Source organism: Mastigoproctus giganteus, chromosome 9 (genome assembly GCF_048544385.1).
Source record: "Mastigoproctus giganteus isolate SK-2022 chromosome 9, ASM4854438v1, whole genome shotgun sequence".
NCBI lineage: Eukaryota > Metazoa > Arthropoda > Arachnida > Uropygi > Thelyphonidae > Mastigoproctus > Mastigoproctus giganteus.
The window spans coordinates 138,605,608-138,621,152 of NC_143583.1; the positions used below are offsets into that span (position 1 = coordinate 138,605,608).

At 38.0% G+C, this 15,545-nt stretch overlaps 1 protein-coding gene across 4 annotated transcripts in view; it reads left to right on the plus strand.

Annotated features, from left to right (window-relative positions):
* LOC150080768 (plexin-A2-like) overlaps nucleotides 1-15,545 on the plus strand; it is a 1,384,718-nt gene that overhangs the window by 1,029,722 nt on the left and 339,451 nt on the right. For all 4 annotated transcript variants that reach the window (XM_090381170.1, XM_090381171.1, XM_090381172.1 and 1 more), the window contains one exon: nucleotides 5,697-5,881. In XM_090381170.1, coding sequence (XP_090237296.1) covers nucleotides 5,697-5,881 — 185 coding nt within the window. The remainder of the gene's footprint in view (nucleotides 1-5,696; nucleotides 5,882-15,545) is intronic.

Here is a 15,545-nt window from a genome sequence, read left to right on the forward strand (position 1 = left end):
TGGATAAAACGAAAGTAATGAGAGTATATAGATAAAGAATAAAAGAACAAGCAATAAAAGCAATAAACCAAGATGATCCTTACATGGGTCACCTTGGTTTAAAACAGCAGTTTCAAACAAGCAAGATTCTTAAGCGAGCTCCCTGTTAACATGGCAGCACTCCCCTGTATGTGCACCTTTATCAACTTTAAAGAAAAGTAGTAGGCATACCCCATTATATTTACAGAAACCTGAAAACATGACACACGAGATAATCCATATACACATATTTTCTATGTATATATTTTAGTTTTTATTCTATAAAATTTTTTGTTATATTATTTTATTTATTTATTATTTTTTTTTAATTTCATTGTTGGTTGCTAGTTTCAATTTAGTAAACATAACCATGCATTATATTATTATTATTATTTTTAATTAATTTATTTATTATTATTATTTATTTATTTATTTATTTATTTTTATATATATATATATATATTTTTTTTTATTTTTATTTTTTTGAGATCTTTGACTGTGGTAAGTAACCAGAAAAGTAATGAACTACTGACTGGTAAGCTATCTGCAGTCGTTTATTACAACATAAGCTGTTCTGGGGGTTGTGATATTTTTTTGTCTCTATTTGAGAAGAGACCATTATCAAGTTGTGAGTGAGGTTCATAGAGGATCACTAACATTAACCATGTAATTTGAAGGGTTGTTTGTGAGAAAAGTATCAGGAGTGTTGGATGTAGTTGGGATTGTCCAGTATTCTGATAGGTAAATCTATGTAAGGTCATTAGTAATTGCAAAAGCCTCGGCATCTCAACCAGGTGGGTCTGTGTAGCTGAAATCAGCTGGAGTTCGGAATATTAAACTTGGTTTTCTCTTTCGCTCTCGGCGTTACTTTTCTTCCAAACAGCTGTTCACTCTGTACAAATCACAAATCCATCCTACCATGGAATATTGTTTCCACATCTGGGGTGGTGCCCCCAAAACTTCTCAAGTTTCTAGATTCCATTCAGAAAGGGCAGTTAGGTTAATTAATGACTCATCTCTAACAGAGTTTCTCCATTTTCTGTCTCATAGATGTTCTGTTTCTGCTGCATGCCTTTTCTACAGGTACTTCCATGGGCACTGTTCTTCTGAATTAGCTTCTATAATTCCTGCTCTCTCTCTTTCAAAACAGTCCGGACACATGTCGCCAACATCCGTTTACTGTCCAACTTCAAACTCATAGAACCAACTTTTCATCTTCTTCATTTATTCATTCAACTGCCATTTTCTGGAACAACCTTCCTTCATATGTATTTCCTGAAAATTACAGTCTACAGTAGTTCAAGTGTAATGTCAACAGATATCTTCTTTTGTGTTCTCAATCTCCAACCCAATCAAGGTACTAAGTACTATAGGTTCTAATACCTCTCATGTTTGGGGTTTTCATAAAAAAAAAAAAAAAAAAAAAAAATCCCTTTTTAATTTAAATTCAGTATTTAAAGCCTCACACACTTCAGTTAGACGTGAAGATATCTAGTTTCCAGACACTGCAGTTTACCAAACTTTGGTCTTTCCTGTTAAGAATACCCAAATGTACCCCAATTAATCTTGTTGCTGTTCTCTGCACCCTTTTTTGACAAAAGGTGTCCTTCCTAAAATACTTGACAAAATGTGTATTTCCTAAAATTAGATTTCCAAACCTATATGTAGTATTCCCGTTTTCCCAGATGTGACCTAACCATAGGCCTGATGTAGCTGAGTATCCCCATTTTCCCAGATGTGACCTAACCATAGGCCTGATGTAGCTGAGTATCCCCATTTTCCCAGATGTGACCTAACCATAAGCCTGATGGAACTGAGTGGTCAGGAGCATGAATACAGTTGCACACACTCTTTGAACCGGGGTTCAAGCCCATGACTGCTAAATACGATTAACATTTATATTGATTGATATCACTGCACAAGTTAGAAGAAGAGTAGGATGCTAGAGGTCAGCTTTATCTGAGATGGAATGCTTAACTACCTTTTGAACTAGAAGTAAGGTCTCTACTCTTAGCCGGTTCAAACTCTAGTTTGAACTGATTAATAATTGCTTTAAGACTGTTGCAAGCTTTGGTTAGGCAGAAAATGAACCTGGAGATTTAGCCGAAAACTATTACCGATATGCAACATTATTATATTGAATAGCCTTAGCACATTTATTGGAAAACCGAGGTTTAGATAAAGGACAAGAATTTAAGGTGGAATGTGCAATAAAGAATTTCTTTGCTACAAGAATAATTTCACTGACATAAGCTGAGCAAACTCTGACATCAGATGATTTAAAACAGTAATCCAATCAAGGAAAAGAATGGACATCTTGCAGAACCCTGCATTTCACATTCTTATAATGCTGAACAACACTGATGCTGAGAATGGCACAAGAGAGTCTCTATTGGAGAAGAGGCCATCACCAAGTTTTGATCTGAGGTGCCTAGAGGACCACTCACCTCGCCTATGTACTTAGAAGGAATGTTTGTGAGAAAAAGATTAAGGGTGTTGGCTGTGTGATTAAGATTATCTGGTATTCTGGTAGGTTACTGAACAATTTGTGCAAGGTCGTTAGTATTTGAAATAGCCAGTACCTCTATTGGCTGGATCCATGTGACTAGAAAATGGAAGCCAGCTGGAGTTGTGAACATAGGAATCACTAGGGAAAGTCACCTCACTGTTTGGAAATTTGGACTGCAGTAAGTCAGTTTTTAAAGAGACGAAGTCAGAATTCCAAGTGGATTAGTGGAATACTTTCTGCCAATATGCCAAATTTTTTGGTCTTTCAGTTAATCCCCAGAAGTCAAGCTATCTCATCTTTGGTCCAAGTCACTTGATGTCTGCTGATACCTTACTTCCAGAAATAGCAGGAAAGGTTCTGATGCTCACAGACAATGTCAAGTTCCTAGGGGGAATCCTGGATGCGAATCTCACTTTTAAACAACAAAAATACCTCAAAATACAATTCGAGGTATTTCGAAATACCTCGAAACGTACTTCATTAGTGTGATCTCCTATGCCGTGGAAGTTTGGTCAGCCACACCTCCCACCAGCCTCAAACTATGGGGTCTAGGATTCTGGGTGCTGAAGTGGGCCAATGGGTGGTCTCATAAGATCTACACAACATTCAAATCTGTACTGTGCTCCAACCTGCAATACATGCCCACAGTCCACAGTGCCCACGTGCAGAAAATAAAGGCATTCCTTCATCTGTGTTCATCTTAGCATGATCATATGAAAATCTGGAACCCAGTTGGTTGGCATTTGCCAGGAAGACACCTCCGCTGTACCCCGTCTTTGTGCTCAAATCTCCAGAGGCTACAGAGTTTCAATAGACACTTCCCAAATGCGACTTTGGACACTCAGCTCGCTCCATATCGTCTTAGACCTATGGTTGATTGACAAGTCATATCAGGATGACATCTTGGGCTGTCTTACTGTATGTAGTAGTAGTAAAAGCATGTGATGCAAGAAAGCAAGCTTATGTAGCATCAGCCAAAAAAAAAAAAAAAAAAAAAAAAGCCCCATTTCACACATCCATTCCCTCTAAAAATTTGCCTTTAGCCAGCAGGTAAAAAACTTTTACCTGCTGGCTAAAGGTGGCAGGTAAAAGTTTTCAGAGCTTCTTTGTGCCAATGCAGATGGAACTCATCAGCTAAAGTCTTGTGATCACAAGACTAAGAATCTAAGCGCATTAAAAGACTGTATGAACATATTGCCTATTATCTACTAGAACTAGAAAAATGCTTGGTTCACACAAGAATTTACACAGAATTGATTCCATAATCACCTCATACCCAAAGTCAAGAGGTACCAGAAAGAAGTGTTGAAATTTTCAGATTATCAGATAAAGCACTTCTAATCTTTGACACTGCCCTGCATATCCAGATATTGAAAGATGTCCAGTAAGAATGGTAAAATAAAGTGCCTCGGTTTGCTGCCAAACACAACTGCCTTAATTCACCCATTGAACCAAGGCATTATGGCCTGCAAGAGGTTCTACATGCACAAGATCCTTGATGATGTCAAGGACAGGTGTGCAAGTACCGGTCCTAGTATGCCGATATCATTTTATATTAAGATTAATTCACTGTTCAGATATTTTGTCTTTAATGGTTATTTTGTAGCTGAACTTTGCATTTTTGTGATTGGTCACTTGTATAGTGAATGTTTTCTAAGATTCCTCTGGTTATCTGTGCAGGGAATCAAAAATTTTTACCAATTCTTTAATTTATTAAAGAATTTTATTATTATTATTATACTTGGTGCCATATTTTAGCACTTGCACACAGGGGTTATACTCAGGGTTACTTACGATCCAGGTGCATAATAGCCTTAGATGCTAATGCACCAATAAAATCATAATCAATCAATCAATCAATCAATCACTTATGGTCTCACCATCGTAAAGGTACAAGTGGAGGATTTGGTCATCCCAGAATGACCGGACCTCTCTAAAGTTCATTCCATTTGACTTTGAGTGTCACCTGAATATCAGTTTCATCAGCGTTTTAGTACACAGGTAGCAAACCAAACTTGTCCTACCTGAATGTCTACGTCAGCCTCAAGGACCATTTATGTATTATGCTCCTCACATTAGTGTACATGTACGTGTAAGTTCTTACTGTTAGTTACCCTAACACAACCCATGTATTTACTTGTTCCATGATGACCCACAGCAGTGCAAGAATCACTTTCACCTCTTCCTGTGGCTCTAGTTAATCTGGCGCCTCCGTAGCCAGGTGGGCAGGAGCAGCAGTGCATAGCACATGCTTCTTGATTACACCGGGGTTCAAGCCCGTGAGCCACCAAATACGGAGGATGCGGAAAGGTGAGGGAATGACCACCGCATATCCCCGGAGCAATATGGCCTTAGTTGCTAATGCTCCTAAAAAAAAAAAAAACAACTAAACCAATCTAGTTAATCTCTTAATCTGTGAATTCCTCCAAGCTACCAGTTTTCCAACCCACCTAACACTGCCTCTATAGCATCAGCTTATATCCTTACACACCTTCTATTTAAATGCATCTCATCAGTAAAATTTAACATTGCAATTAAAACAAATTTTCATTTGTATTCAGTACATCCATCATGCCTAGAAGAGTTTACAAATTCATTGAAACTGCTTAATTTACCAATATACCAAGTGCCCAATCAACATTAACAGTGATTCATGTATTTTTTCTGGCAATACATTGACTTCATCTTGCAGTTTGCTTACTTGTATCTCCATTACGCTAAAACCACAGCAAGCTTGACCGATCATTTTGGCATGGCAAAATCTTAGCAATATTCTAGATCTCTTTCCTTATTTTATTTAGTTTTATATTATTGTTTGAATATATGTAGGTTAGGCTGCATTAGGAAACTACTGCAGAATTTGACTACTGGCTATTGCTCAATACTTGAATAAGAAGTTAAAAATAAAGGATTGGTTGGTTGATTGACTATTTTTTGGGAGGAAAGCACTATCCTTAGTGCTTTGACTGTTTTGGTGATAGAGTAACACCAGATTTCAGCATTCACAGGCTGATAATATGGGGTAGTTTTTCAATAAGTCCAGTGCAATGTGCTAACTTAAATATAAATTTTTATTGACACTGAAATTTATTAAACTTTGCATCCTTAGTACAGCAGTTATCAGTTCTGATTAGTGTTAATTTTTTTTTTTATTCATTACTTTTTTCAGTCTTAATTTATAGGTGTTCTGGAATGGCACTGAACTGTGGAATATGCCTTGAACTCCCAGAAAAATACAAATGTGGCTGGTGTCAAGAACGAGGAGGTTCCTGTCAAGTGCATGATCAATGTGACATTGCCCCTACATCATGGTTAGACAGGAAGCAACCATGTCCTAATCCACAGATTACATCAGTGAGTTTGTTTTTTTTTTTCTAACTAGATTTGACTTTAACTTCTATTTTATCACTTCAGTAATTACTCTTCTGGAACTTTGCACCTACATTATTATAGATATAAATTTTGTAATCTTTCTATGCTATCCAAAGTTATTAGAGGGAAATAGTGAAATCTGTGAAAAAGAATGTAATACAGGGTTAATTTTCTAGTAGTAATGATATGAGTTGTACCACGATTTTGTTCAGGTAGGATCTGTGTGACCATTGTGATAAGGTGTTATGGAACTGGATGCAGGGATAAATTTGATATCATTTACTTAAAATTCAGTAAAGCTTTTGACCCAGTCCAGTAGAAATCCTTAATTTGTAAGGATCAAGACGTGTGGTGTTAAGGTTCTGCAATTGCTCAATGGTTGGTTAACTGGTAGAAGACAAATAGTGGATACATATAGGCAATGCTACAAGTGAACTAATGTTAAAAGTGGAATTCCTCAGGTGTCTGTGCGTATGGCCTTTTCTTTTAATTTTTGTTAGCTTAATGGTGGCACTCCAGATTGTAACCAAAACAGTGGTGAGCCACCTGACAGATGTTTTCCTTTTTTAATTTCTGAAAAATAATCCCCCCCCCCATTCTACTTGAATAGGGCTGATATTTCATCTTTACTTAATTTAATAGATTGCAGTCTTACTGTGTATATATATCTTAAGTTTTAGTAAAAAAAAAAATTTTTAATTTAAAAATATTCTCTTGTTGCACCTTTTATTCTCAAAAAAATAAATAATTCTACAGAAAATTACAAATAAAAGTTTTAGACAAAATGGTTTCTATTAGTCATCAGTCTCTTGGTCTCTTCCATTGTCCAGTTTAAAAGACAATTAAATGGATGAGATTTCAAGGTTCCTCCATAGCCAGGTGAGCAGGAGTGGCAGTGCATAGCACACGCTTCTTGATTAGACCGGGGTTCGAGCCCATGACCACCAAATACGGAGGATGCAGAAAGGTCAGAGAATGACCACCGCATATCCCCGGAGCAATATGGCCTTAGTTGCTAATGCTCCTAAAAAAAAAAAAAAAAACAAACGAGATTTCAAAAATGTGCACACACATTTCATCCTATGTATATAAATATTATTAAAAAATTAATAAAAAAAAAATATATATATATAGTAAATAATATTAGATACTTCTATTTTCAGGTTTATTTCAAAATTTATTTCCAGTTTGATATGCTTCACATTGCTATCTGAAAGTACATATGTTGCTTCCTGCAGAGTAGCATCCATCTTGAGAATATTAAGCTTCTGTTCTTGTCTTTATTATGTGAAAACAGTGATAAATTTTTCAAAAACAACTAGGATAAAACTGTTGAAAGGTTCTGTGTCCAGATCAGATGCAAAGTTAAAACATCAACTGGCATTAGCTCACTCAACATTGTTGAAGATGAAAAAGATCTTGAAGTTGTAATACAGAATATGAATTTCTTTCAAAAGTACAGCATGGCTGCAAGGACAGTGCATGGAGTACCACATGATGACCTTTACAGGAATTTTGTGAATGGAGGTAAAGAAGTAATTATAGTAATAGTAATGTAGTAATAGCGCCTGCCACACAGTGCAAGGAACCACAGGCTTTTGCTGCACATTGTCACTATACCAGACAGACTAGATTTGAATACTATATGCAGGTGTGCAGGACTCATTTCAGAAAAATATTGGCTTGCTTGAAAGCATAAAGGAAAGCTAACTAAAATAAAGCTAACTGTAGATGCAAGGAGGTGATTCTCACACAGGAGACTCTAGTTCTGTGAGCTTGGAAACTAGGCATCTATTGAGATCTAATCTGAAGTCCTAAAAGGCCAAGCAAATGCTGATGTGGGAACATTTTCTCTTTCTAAAATGGCACAAAAAGAAGACATTCAAATTAAGGAAAGATAACTGTGAATTGATTGTAAAAAAATTTCTCATTAGTTAAAAAGTAATCAATTATTGAGTCCCTAGTGCCAAGTAATCTGCGACCAATCAATTACTAATTATTACTAAGATGCATTGCAGGATCATCTAAAAAAGACTACAGCAATAATTCAGACACAGCATATTAAGGGAAAGTCTTGTCTGACAAATTTTATAGGATATTATGATGTGGTTACAAAGGAACTGGATGCAAAAAAATAATTTTGATATCACATACTTGGATTTCAGGAAAGCTTTTGACACTGTTGCACATGGAAGACTACTGTACAGATTGGAGCAGAATGGTATTAAGGGTAATTTGCTACAGTGGATAAAAGGATGGTTGAGTGGGAGAAGACAGAGGGTGATAATCAATGGGTGCTGCTCTTCATGGACTAATGTTATTAGTGGAGTCTCACAGGGTACGGTGTTGGGTCCAATATTGTTTTGTATATTTATCAGTGATATTGATGAAGGTATATCAGGCTTAGTGTCAAAGTTTGCAGAGGATACAAAGGTTGGCAGGGTTGTTAATGACAGTAATGGCAGTTTGCAACTGCAACAGGATCTAGAAAATTTGGAAAGATGGGCTAAGAAGTGGCAACTGAAGTTTAACATTGACAAATGCAAAGTACTGCATATGGGTAGAAGTAATCCCAGAGAAATGTACCAAATGTGTGGCACTACACTTAGGGTGGTAGTAAATGCAAAAGATTTGGGAGTCATTATGTAGTCAGATGATATGAAGTTTTCTGAGCAATGCAGACAGGCTGACAGAGCAGGTCATGGGGTATTGTGAATGATATACAGGAATTTTGCTAGTAGGAAAAGGAGGTGATTATCCCTTTTTATAAGGCAATGGTTGGGGCCATGCCTTGAGTACTGCATACAGGTCTGGAGGCCTAATTTTAGGAAGGATGTAGATTTGCTTGAGCGTGTACAGAGAAGGGCAACAAGATTGGTGAGGGGAACGAAGGGGTCCTCTTACGAAGAAAGGCTTAAGTACTACAAATTGCAGCAACTGGAGACTAGGCACTTGCAAGGGGATCTGTTTGAGGTGTATAAGGCCTTGAATGGGTTGAGCACGCTGAATTCTGATGGGATTCTTCTGTTTGCTCAGATTATAATTCTGAGGGGCATAAATTCAAATTGAGGGAAGATAGCAGTAGAATAGATATGCAGAAATTTGCCTTTAGCCAGCGGGTGGTTAATTGCTGGAACAAATTTTCATCTGTTGTTTTGGAAGTTGATAGGTTAAATAAATTTAAGGAGGAACTGGACAAACATTTAGAGGGAATGGTTATGGATTTTTTTTTTTTTTTTTTTTTTTGGCTGATGCTACATTAGCTCATAGGCTTGCTTTCTTGCATCACATGCCACGATTACTACTATTATTACTATTACTACTATTATTACTATTATTACTATTATTACTATTACTATTTTAAGTTGCTACTTTTATTGAAACTTATTTAATACTAGTTTTTTTTTTTTTTTTTCAAAAGTATCTGAAGAAAGCAAGAAAGGAAAATTATCTTTCTTTATATACTTTTTCATAGTTAAAATAATAATCCTTACTAAACATGATATTGTTATACATGTTAGCATTAGTAGAGGCATATGATGCAAGAAAGCAAGCTTATGCAGCATCAGCCAGAAAAAAAAAAAACTCCCATTTCACCCCTCCATTCTTTCCAAATTCTTGTCCAGCTCAACCTTAAATTTATTTAGGCTATCAACTTCCACAACAAAAGATGGAAGTCTGTTCAGATACCAATCAACTACCTGCTGGCTAAAGGCAAATTTCTGCATATCTATTCTGCAACTGTCTTTCCTAAATTTGAATCTGTGCCCCCCCCCCCCCCCAGGTTCTTAATCTGAGCAAGAGGAAGAATCCCATAAGCATTCAGCTTGCTCAACCCATTCAAGGCCTTATACACCTCAAGACTGCAGCAATAATTCAGACACAGCATGGGTTTGTTAAGGGAAAGTCTTGTCTGACAAATTTGATAGGATATTATGATGTGGTTACAAAGAAACTGGATGCAAAAAATAATTTTGATATCATATATTTGGATTTCAGGAAAGCTTTTGACACTGTTGCGCATGGAAGACTATTGTACAAATTGGAGCAGAATGGTATTAAGGGTAAGTTGCTACAATGGATAAAAGGATGGTTAAGTGCGAGAAGACAGAGGGTGGTAATCAATGGGTGCTGCTCTTCTTGGACTAATGTTATTAGTGGAGTCCCACAGGGTTCGGTGTTAGGTCCACTGTTGTTTTGTATATTTATCAATGATATTGATGAAGGTATATCAGGCTTAATGTCGAAGTTTGCAGATTATACAAAGGTTGGCAGGGTTGTTAATGATAGTAATGGCAGTGTGCTACTGCAACAGTATCTAGATAATTTGGGCAGATGGGCTAAGAAGTGGCAACTGAAGTTTAACCTTGACAAATGCAAAGTACTGCATATGGGTTAGAAGTAACCCCAGAGAAACGTACCAACTGTGTGGTACTACACTTAAAGTGGTAGAAAATGAAAAAGACCTGTGAGTAATTGTGCAAGCAGATATGAAGTTTTCTGAGCAATGCAGACAGGCTGCCAGGGCAGGTCATGGGGTTTTGTCAATGATATATAGGAAATTTGCTAGCAATGAAAAGGAGGTGATTATCCCTCTGTATAAGGCAATGGTCAGGCCATGCCTTGAGTCCTGCGTACAGGTCTGGAGGCCTAATTTTAGGAAGGATGTAGATTTACTTGAGCGTGTACAGAGAAGGGCAACAAGATTGGTGAGGGGAATGAAGGGATCCTCTTACCAAGAGAGGCTTAAGTGCTGCAAATTGCAGTGGCTGGAGACTAGGCACCTGCGTGGTGATCTGATTGAGGTATATAAGGCCTTGAATGGGTTGAGCACGCTGAATTCTGATGGGATCCTTCCACTTGTTCAGATTACAAACCTAAGGGGGCATAAATTCAAATTAAGAAAAGACAGATGTAGAATAGATGTGCGGAAATTTGCCTTTAGCCATCGGGTGGTTAATTGCTGTAACAAACTTCCATCTTTCGTTGTGGAAGTTGAGAGGTTGAATAAATTTAAGGAGGAACAACTGGACAGGCATTTGGAGGGAATGGTGTGATTTTTTTTTTTTTTTTTTTTTTTTTTTTGGCTGATGCTGCATAAGCTCATACATTTGCTTTCTTGCATCACATGCCACTACTACTACTACTTTCTTTGTAAGAGCACCCCTGTGTTCCCCTCACCAATCTTGTTGCCCTTCTTTGTACTCGTCCTAGCAACTATATCCTTCCTAAAATGAGGCCTCCAGACCTGTACGTTGTACTCTAGGTGTGGCCTGACCATTGCCTTGTATAATAGGATAATCATCTTCCTGTCCCTGCTAGCAAAATTCCTATATTTCATTAACAAGACTCCATGGCCTGCCCTTGCATTGCTCAGCAAACTTCATATTTGACTGCACAATTACCCCCAGGTCTTTATCACTTTCCACTTCCCTGAGTGTGGTACTACACAGTTGGTACATTTCTCTTCGGTTATTGCTACCCATATGCAGTACTTTGCATTTGTCAATGTTAAACTTCAGTTGCCACTTCTCAGCCCATTTGCCCAACTTACCTAGATCCAGTTGGAATAGCATACTGTCTTTACTGTCATTAATAACCCTGCCGACCATCATCTGCAAACTTGGATATTAAACCTGATATACCTTCTTCAATATCATTGATAAATATACAAAACAATGGGCACAACACCGAACCCTGAGGAACTCCACAAATAACATTTGTCCACGAAGAGCAGTGTCCATTGATTACCACTCACTGTCGTCTCCCACTCAACCATCCCTTTGTCCATTGTAGCACCTTACCCTTAAGGCCATACCTTTCCAATTTATACAACTGTCTTCCATGTGCAACAGTTACAACTAATGACATTAAAAGTAGAAGATCTGCAGATTTACTTAACAAGTACAGGGCAATATTGAAAAAAAAAGTCAAAGTTAGGGTTAAATTTGGAAGAGTCTGCAATTCTGTCCAGACAAAAATGAGAGTATATGCTAAGTGCCTTGTCAATTCAATCAATTTGGCCCTGGAGAGTGTGCAAGACTCTTGGGGCAGAAACTTTCTCATTGTGGTCTGTGCTTGTTAACAGGAAAAACTGCTTCAACGGGGTTGGGATACACTTGAATAGAAAGGCTGCAAAAATATTTGTTGATGCTGTAGAGGCAGTGTTAGATGGGTCAGAAAACTGCTAGCTTGGGGGGGGGGGGAATATGCAGACTAACAGATTAACAATAGACACAGGCAGAGATGAAAGTGGTTCTTGCACTGCTTGTTTTGGAACAATCAGCAGCCTTGAAAGCAAAATGCTTGGGATTTCGAGTTCTTCTGGGAGTTCTTATAGGACAAGGAATTACACAGGCTGTTAGGGTAGCTAAGAGTAAGAACAGATGCATGTGTACTGACCTGTATCTAAATGCTAGGAGCATAGTAAATAAATTTGATGTACTGGTCAAGATATCAAATGCAGACATGGTCGAGGCTTCAGAGACATGGTGTCACTCAGATATACCAAATGCACAATTTGAATACGAGTACAATGTAGATAGGAGAGGGGAGAGGTTATGCTCTTAGTTAAGAAGCACATAAAATTTAAGGCAGTGCATCCAGTTGACATATGGGTGGCAGTGCAATAAGCACTGGTAAAGAAAAAATGAGAGTAGTAGTGTGTTATAGGCCTAATGACTCTGTGTACAACAAAGAACTGTACAGGCAGTTGTGTCAAGAACTGTCCCTTATAACACTATACTTCTACAACACTGTTTTGCTCTAACACGACTGATAAATTGCAGCAATCCTCGCACAACACTATACTTATATAACAAGGTTTCGCTCTAACACGGTTAGAGAATTTCGGCAAACCCCGCATAACACGGTATTTTTTGAGCTTTTGTGCAGGGAAAACGCTGCTATTATGTTGAATGTGATTTTTCAACATCCCCCCGCTGTTGACTCTCTAGTGAAAAAAAAAATTATTGAGAAATCCCTGTATTTTATTTTGTTAGGAAGTCCCCGTGTTATGTTCTGTATTATTGTACTTATGCTTGTTGAATTTGAGGGAAAATTTTAGATTTCAAAGTTTTATTACCATTGGATAGCATGCCAGGCCATCCAAAAGATTTAAGTCATCCAAAGTTATGTTTCTACCATCACAGTTGTACTAGGTTAATAAAACTTATTTTTCAGCCATTGGATCAAGGCATTATATCCACTTTTAAAACTCATTACATAAAAAGGATAGGTGGAACAGGTCCTTTGGCCCTGGCAGACAGGGTATGTCTGCCAGGGGCAAAGGTTGATGACGTAGAGCGGATATCATCTTTTAAGGGCACAAAAGGTGATATAGTTGTACACGTTAGCACTAATGATATTAAGAGTAGCAGACCGGCGGAATTACTTAACAAGTACAGGTCACTGTTGAAAAAAGCCATGAATTAGGGTTGAATTTGAAAGTGTCTGCAATTCTGCCCAGACACGATAGAAGGGAGTATATGATGAGAGCCCTGTCGATCAATTCAGCCCTGGAAAGATTGTGCAAGGCTCAAGGGGTAGAATTTTTTTCAACCTGGTCTGTACTTGTTAACAGGAGAGACTGCTTCTACAGGGATGGGATACACTTAAATAGAAAGGGTGCAAGAATGTTTGCTGATGCTATCGAGGCAGTGTTAGGTGTGTCGGAAAACTGCTAGATTGTGGGGATACAAGGACTAATAGATTAATAGTAGCCACTGGCAGAGGTGAAAGTGATTCTTGCACTGCTTCTATTGGAATGAGCAGCAGCTTGGAAAATAAGATGCAGGATATTTCAGAGACTGCTGGGGGTCATTGGGGTACAAGTAAACACATGGGTTGTGTTAGGGTAGCTAAGAAAAAGAACAGGTGCATGTATACTTGTGTGTACACCAATGCTAGGAGTTTGGTAAATAAATTTGATGAATTTGAGGTATTGCTCAAAGCATCATAGGCGGATATTTTTGGGATATCAGAGACGTGGTGTCACACAGATATAAGTAATGCAGAACTGGAATTTGGGGAGTACAACGTCTACAGAAAGGATAGACAGGATAGGAAGGGAGGAGGGGTTATGCTATTAGTTAAGAAACACCTAAAATCCAAGGAAGTGAAGCCAGTCGACATCGCTGGACAGTGCAGTGTCGAGTCAGTTTGGTGTGACATAAGCATTGGGAGATCAAAATTGAGAGTATGAGTGTGCTATAGGCCTAATGACTCTGATGAGTATAATAAGAAACTGTACAGGGAAATAGAGTGGGCCAGTAAATCAGAGAGTCTTATAATGGGGGATTTTAATTTCCCAGATATTGGCTGGAATTTGTGGGTTGGTCACTCACACACTAGCAAGGCTTTTGTGGATTTATTGGATGATTATTTTCTAAATCAGCATGTTCTGGAGGCAACTAGAGGGAGATACTCTTGATTTGATTATCAGTAGTGATTCTTCATGCATTAAGAATCTGGAGATGCAGGAACCACTAGGTGGCAGTGATCACAGTGTGATGAAGTGGGATTTACTCAAGGAGGTAACTACCATCAGAGGAAAAGGGAAGGGTTATTGCTTTCGTAAAGGCGACTACAATGGTCTGAGTCGGTATTTAAATTCTATACAATGGGACCAACTGATGATGTTATCAACAGCAAACTCAAAATGGGAAGCATTCAAAGAACTTATCTTCGAAGCTACTAGGCTTTACATACCAACTAAGAAATATTGTTCAAGGTTCACGCCTAAATGGATGTCAGATGAACTAATGAGACATATGGCAGAGAAGAAAAATGCATGGGATACATATAAATTAACATGTGACACAGAAGCCTATGATAGATATAAGTTGATCTGTAACCAAGTTACAAAGGAGATTAGGCAGCCGAAGGCAGATTACGAGAAATCTTTGCCAAGGGATGCAAAGAAAAACAGCAAGGAGTTCTTTACTTATGTAAACTCTAGAAGGAAGGGGATGAATCAGATTGGTCCACTTGATATCGATGGTTCAACTGTTCATGATCCTGCTCAGGTAGCTAACAAACTAAATCAATATTTTGCATCTACATTCACACATGAGGAGTTATTCAGGAAGGGGAATGCCATAGATGAAGTAAACACTGGCAGTGAGCTAGATGATATTGTAATAATTGAGAGTAAAGTGGAGGTGAAATTGTTGAAGATAAATACAAGAAAGGCACCTGGGGTGGATGGGATCTATCCAGTTATATCAAGGGAGGCAACAAAGGAAGTAAGCAATCCATTAGCCATAATTATGAGAGCTTCCTTGGACTCAGGGGAGGTACCCACAGACTGGAGAAGTGCAAATGTAACCCCAATTCACAAAGGAGGATCAAAGGCTGACACAAGTAATTAATAGACCTGTGAGTTTAACTTCTGTTCCAGGAAAATTAATGGAAGCACTGGTTAAAGAAGCACTGCAGGATCATCTTGACAAGAATTCAGTTATAGTTCAGACACAGCATGGTTTTATTAAGGGAAGGTCTTGCCTGACCGATTTGATTGGATACTATGATGTAGTCACAAAAGAATTGGATGCAGGGAATAACTTTGATATTATATATTTGGATCTTAGAAAGGCTTTTGATACTGTTGCACATGGAAGACTGCTGCACAAATTGGAGCAGTGTG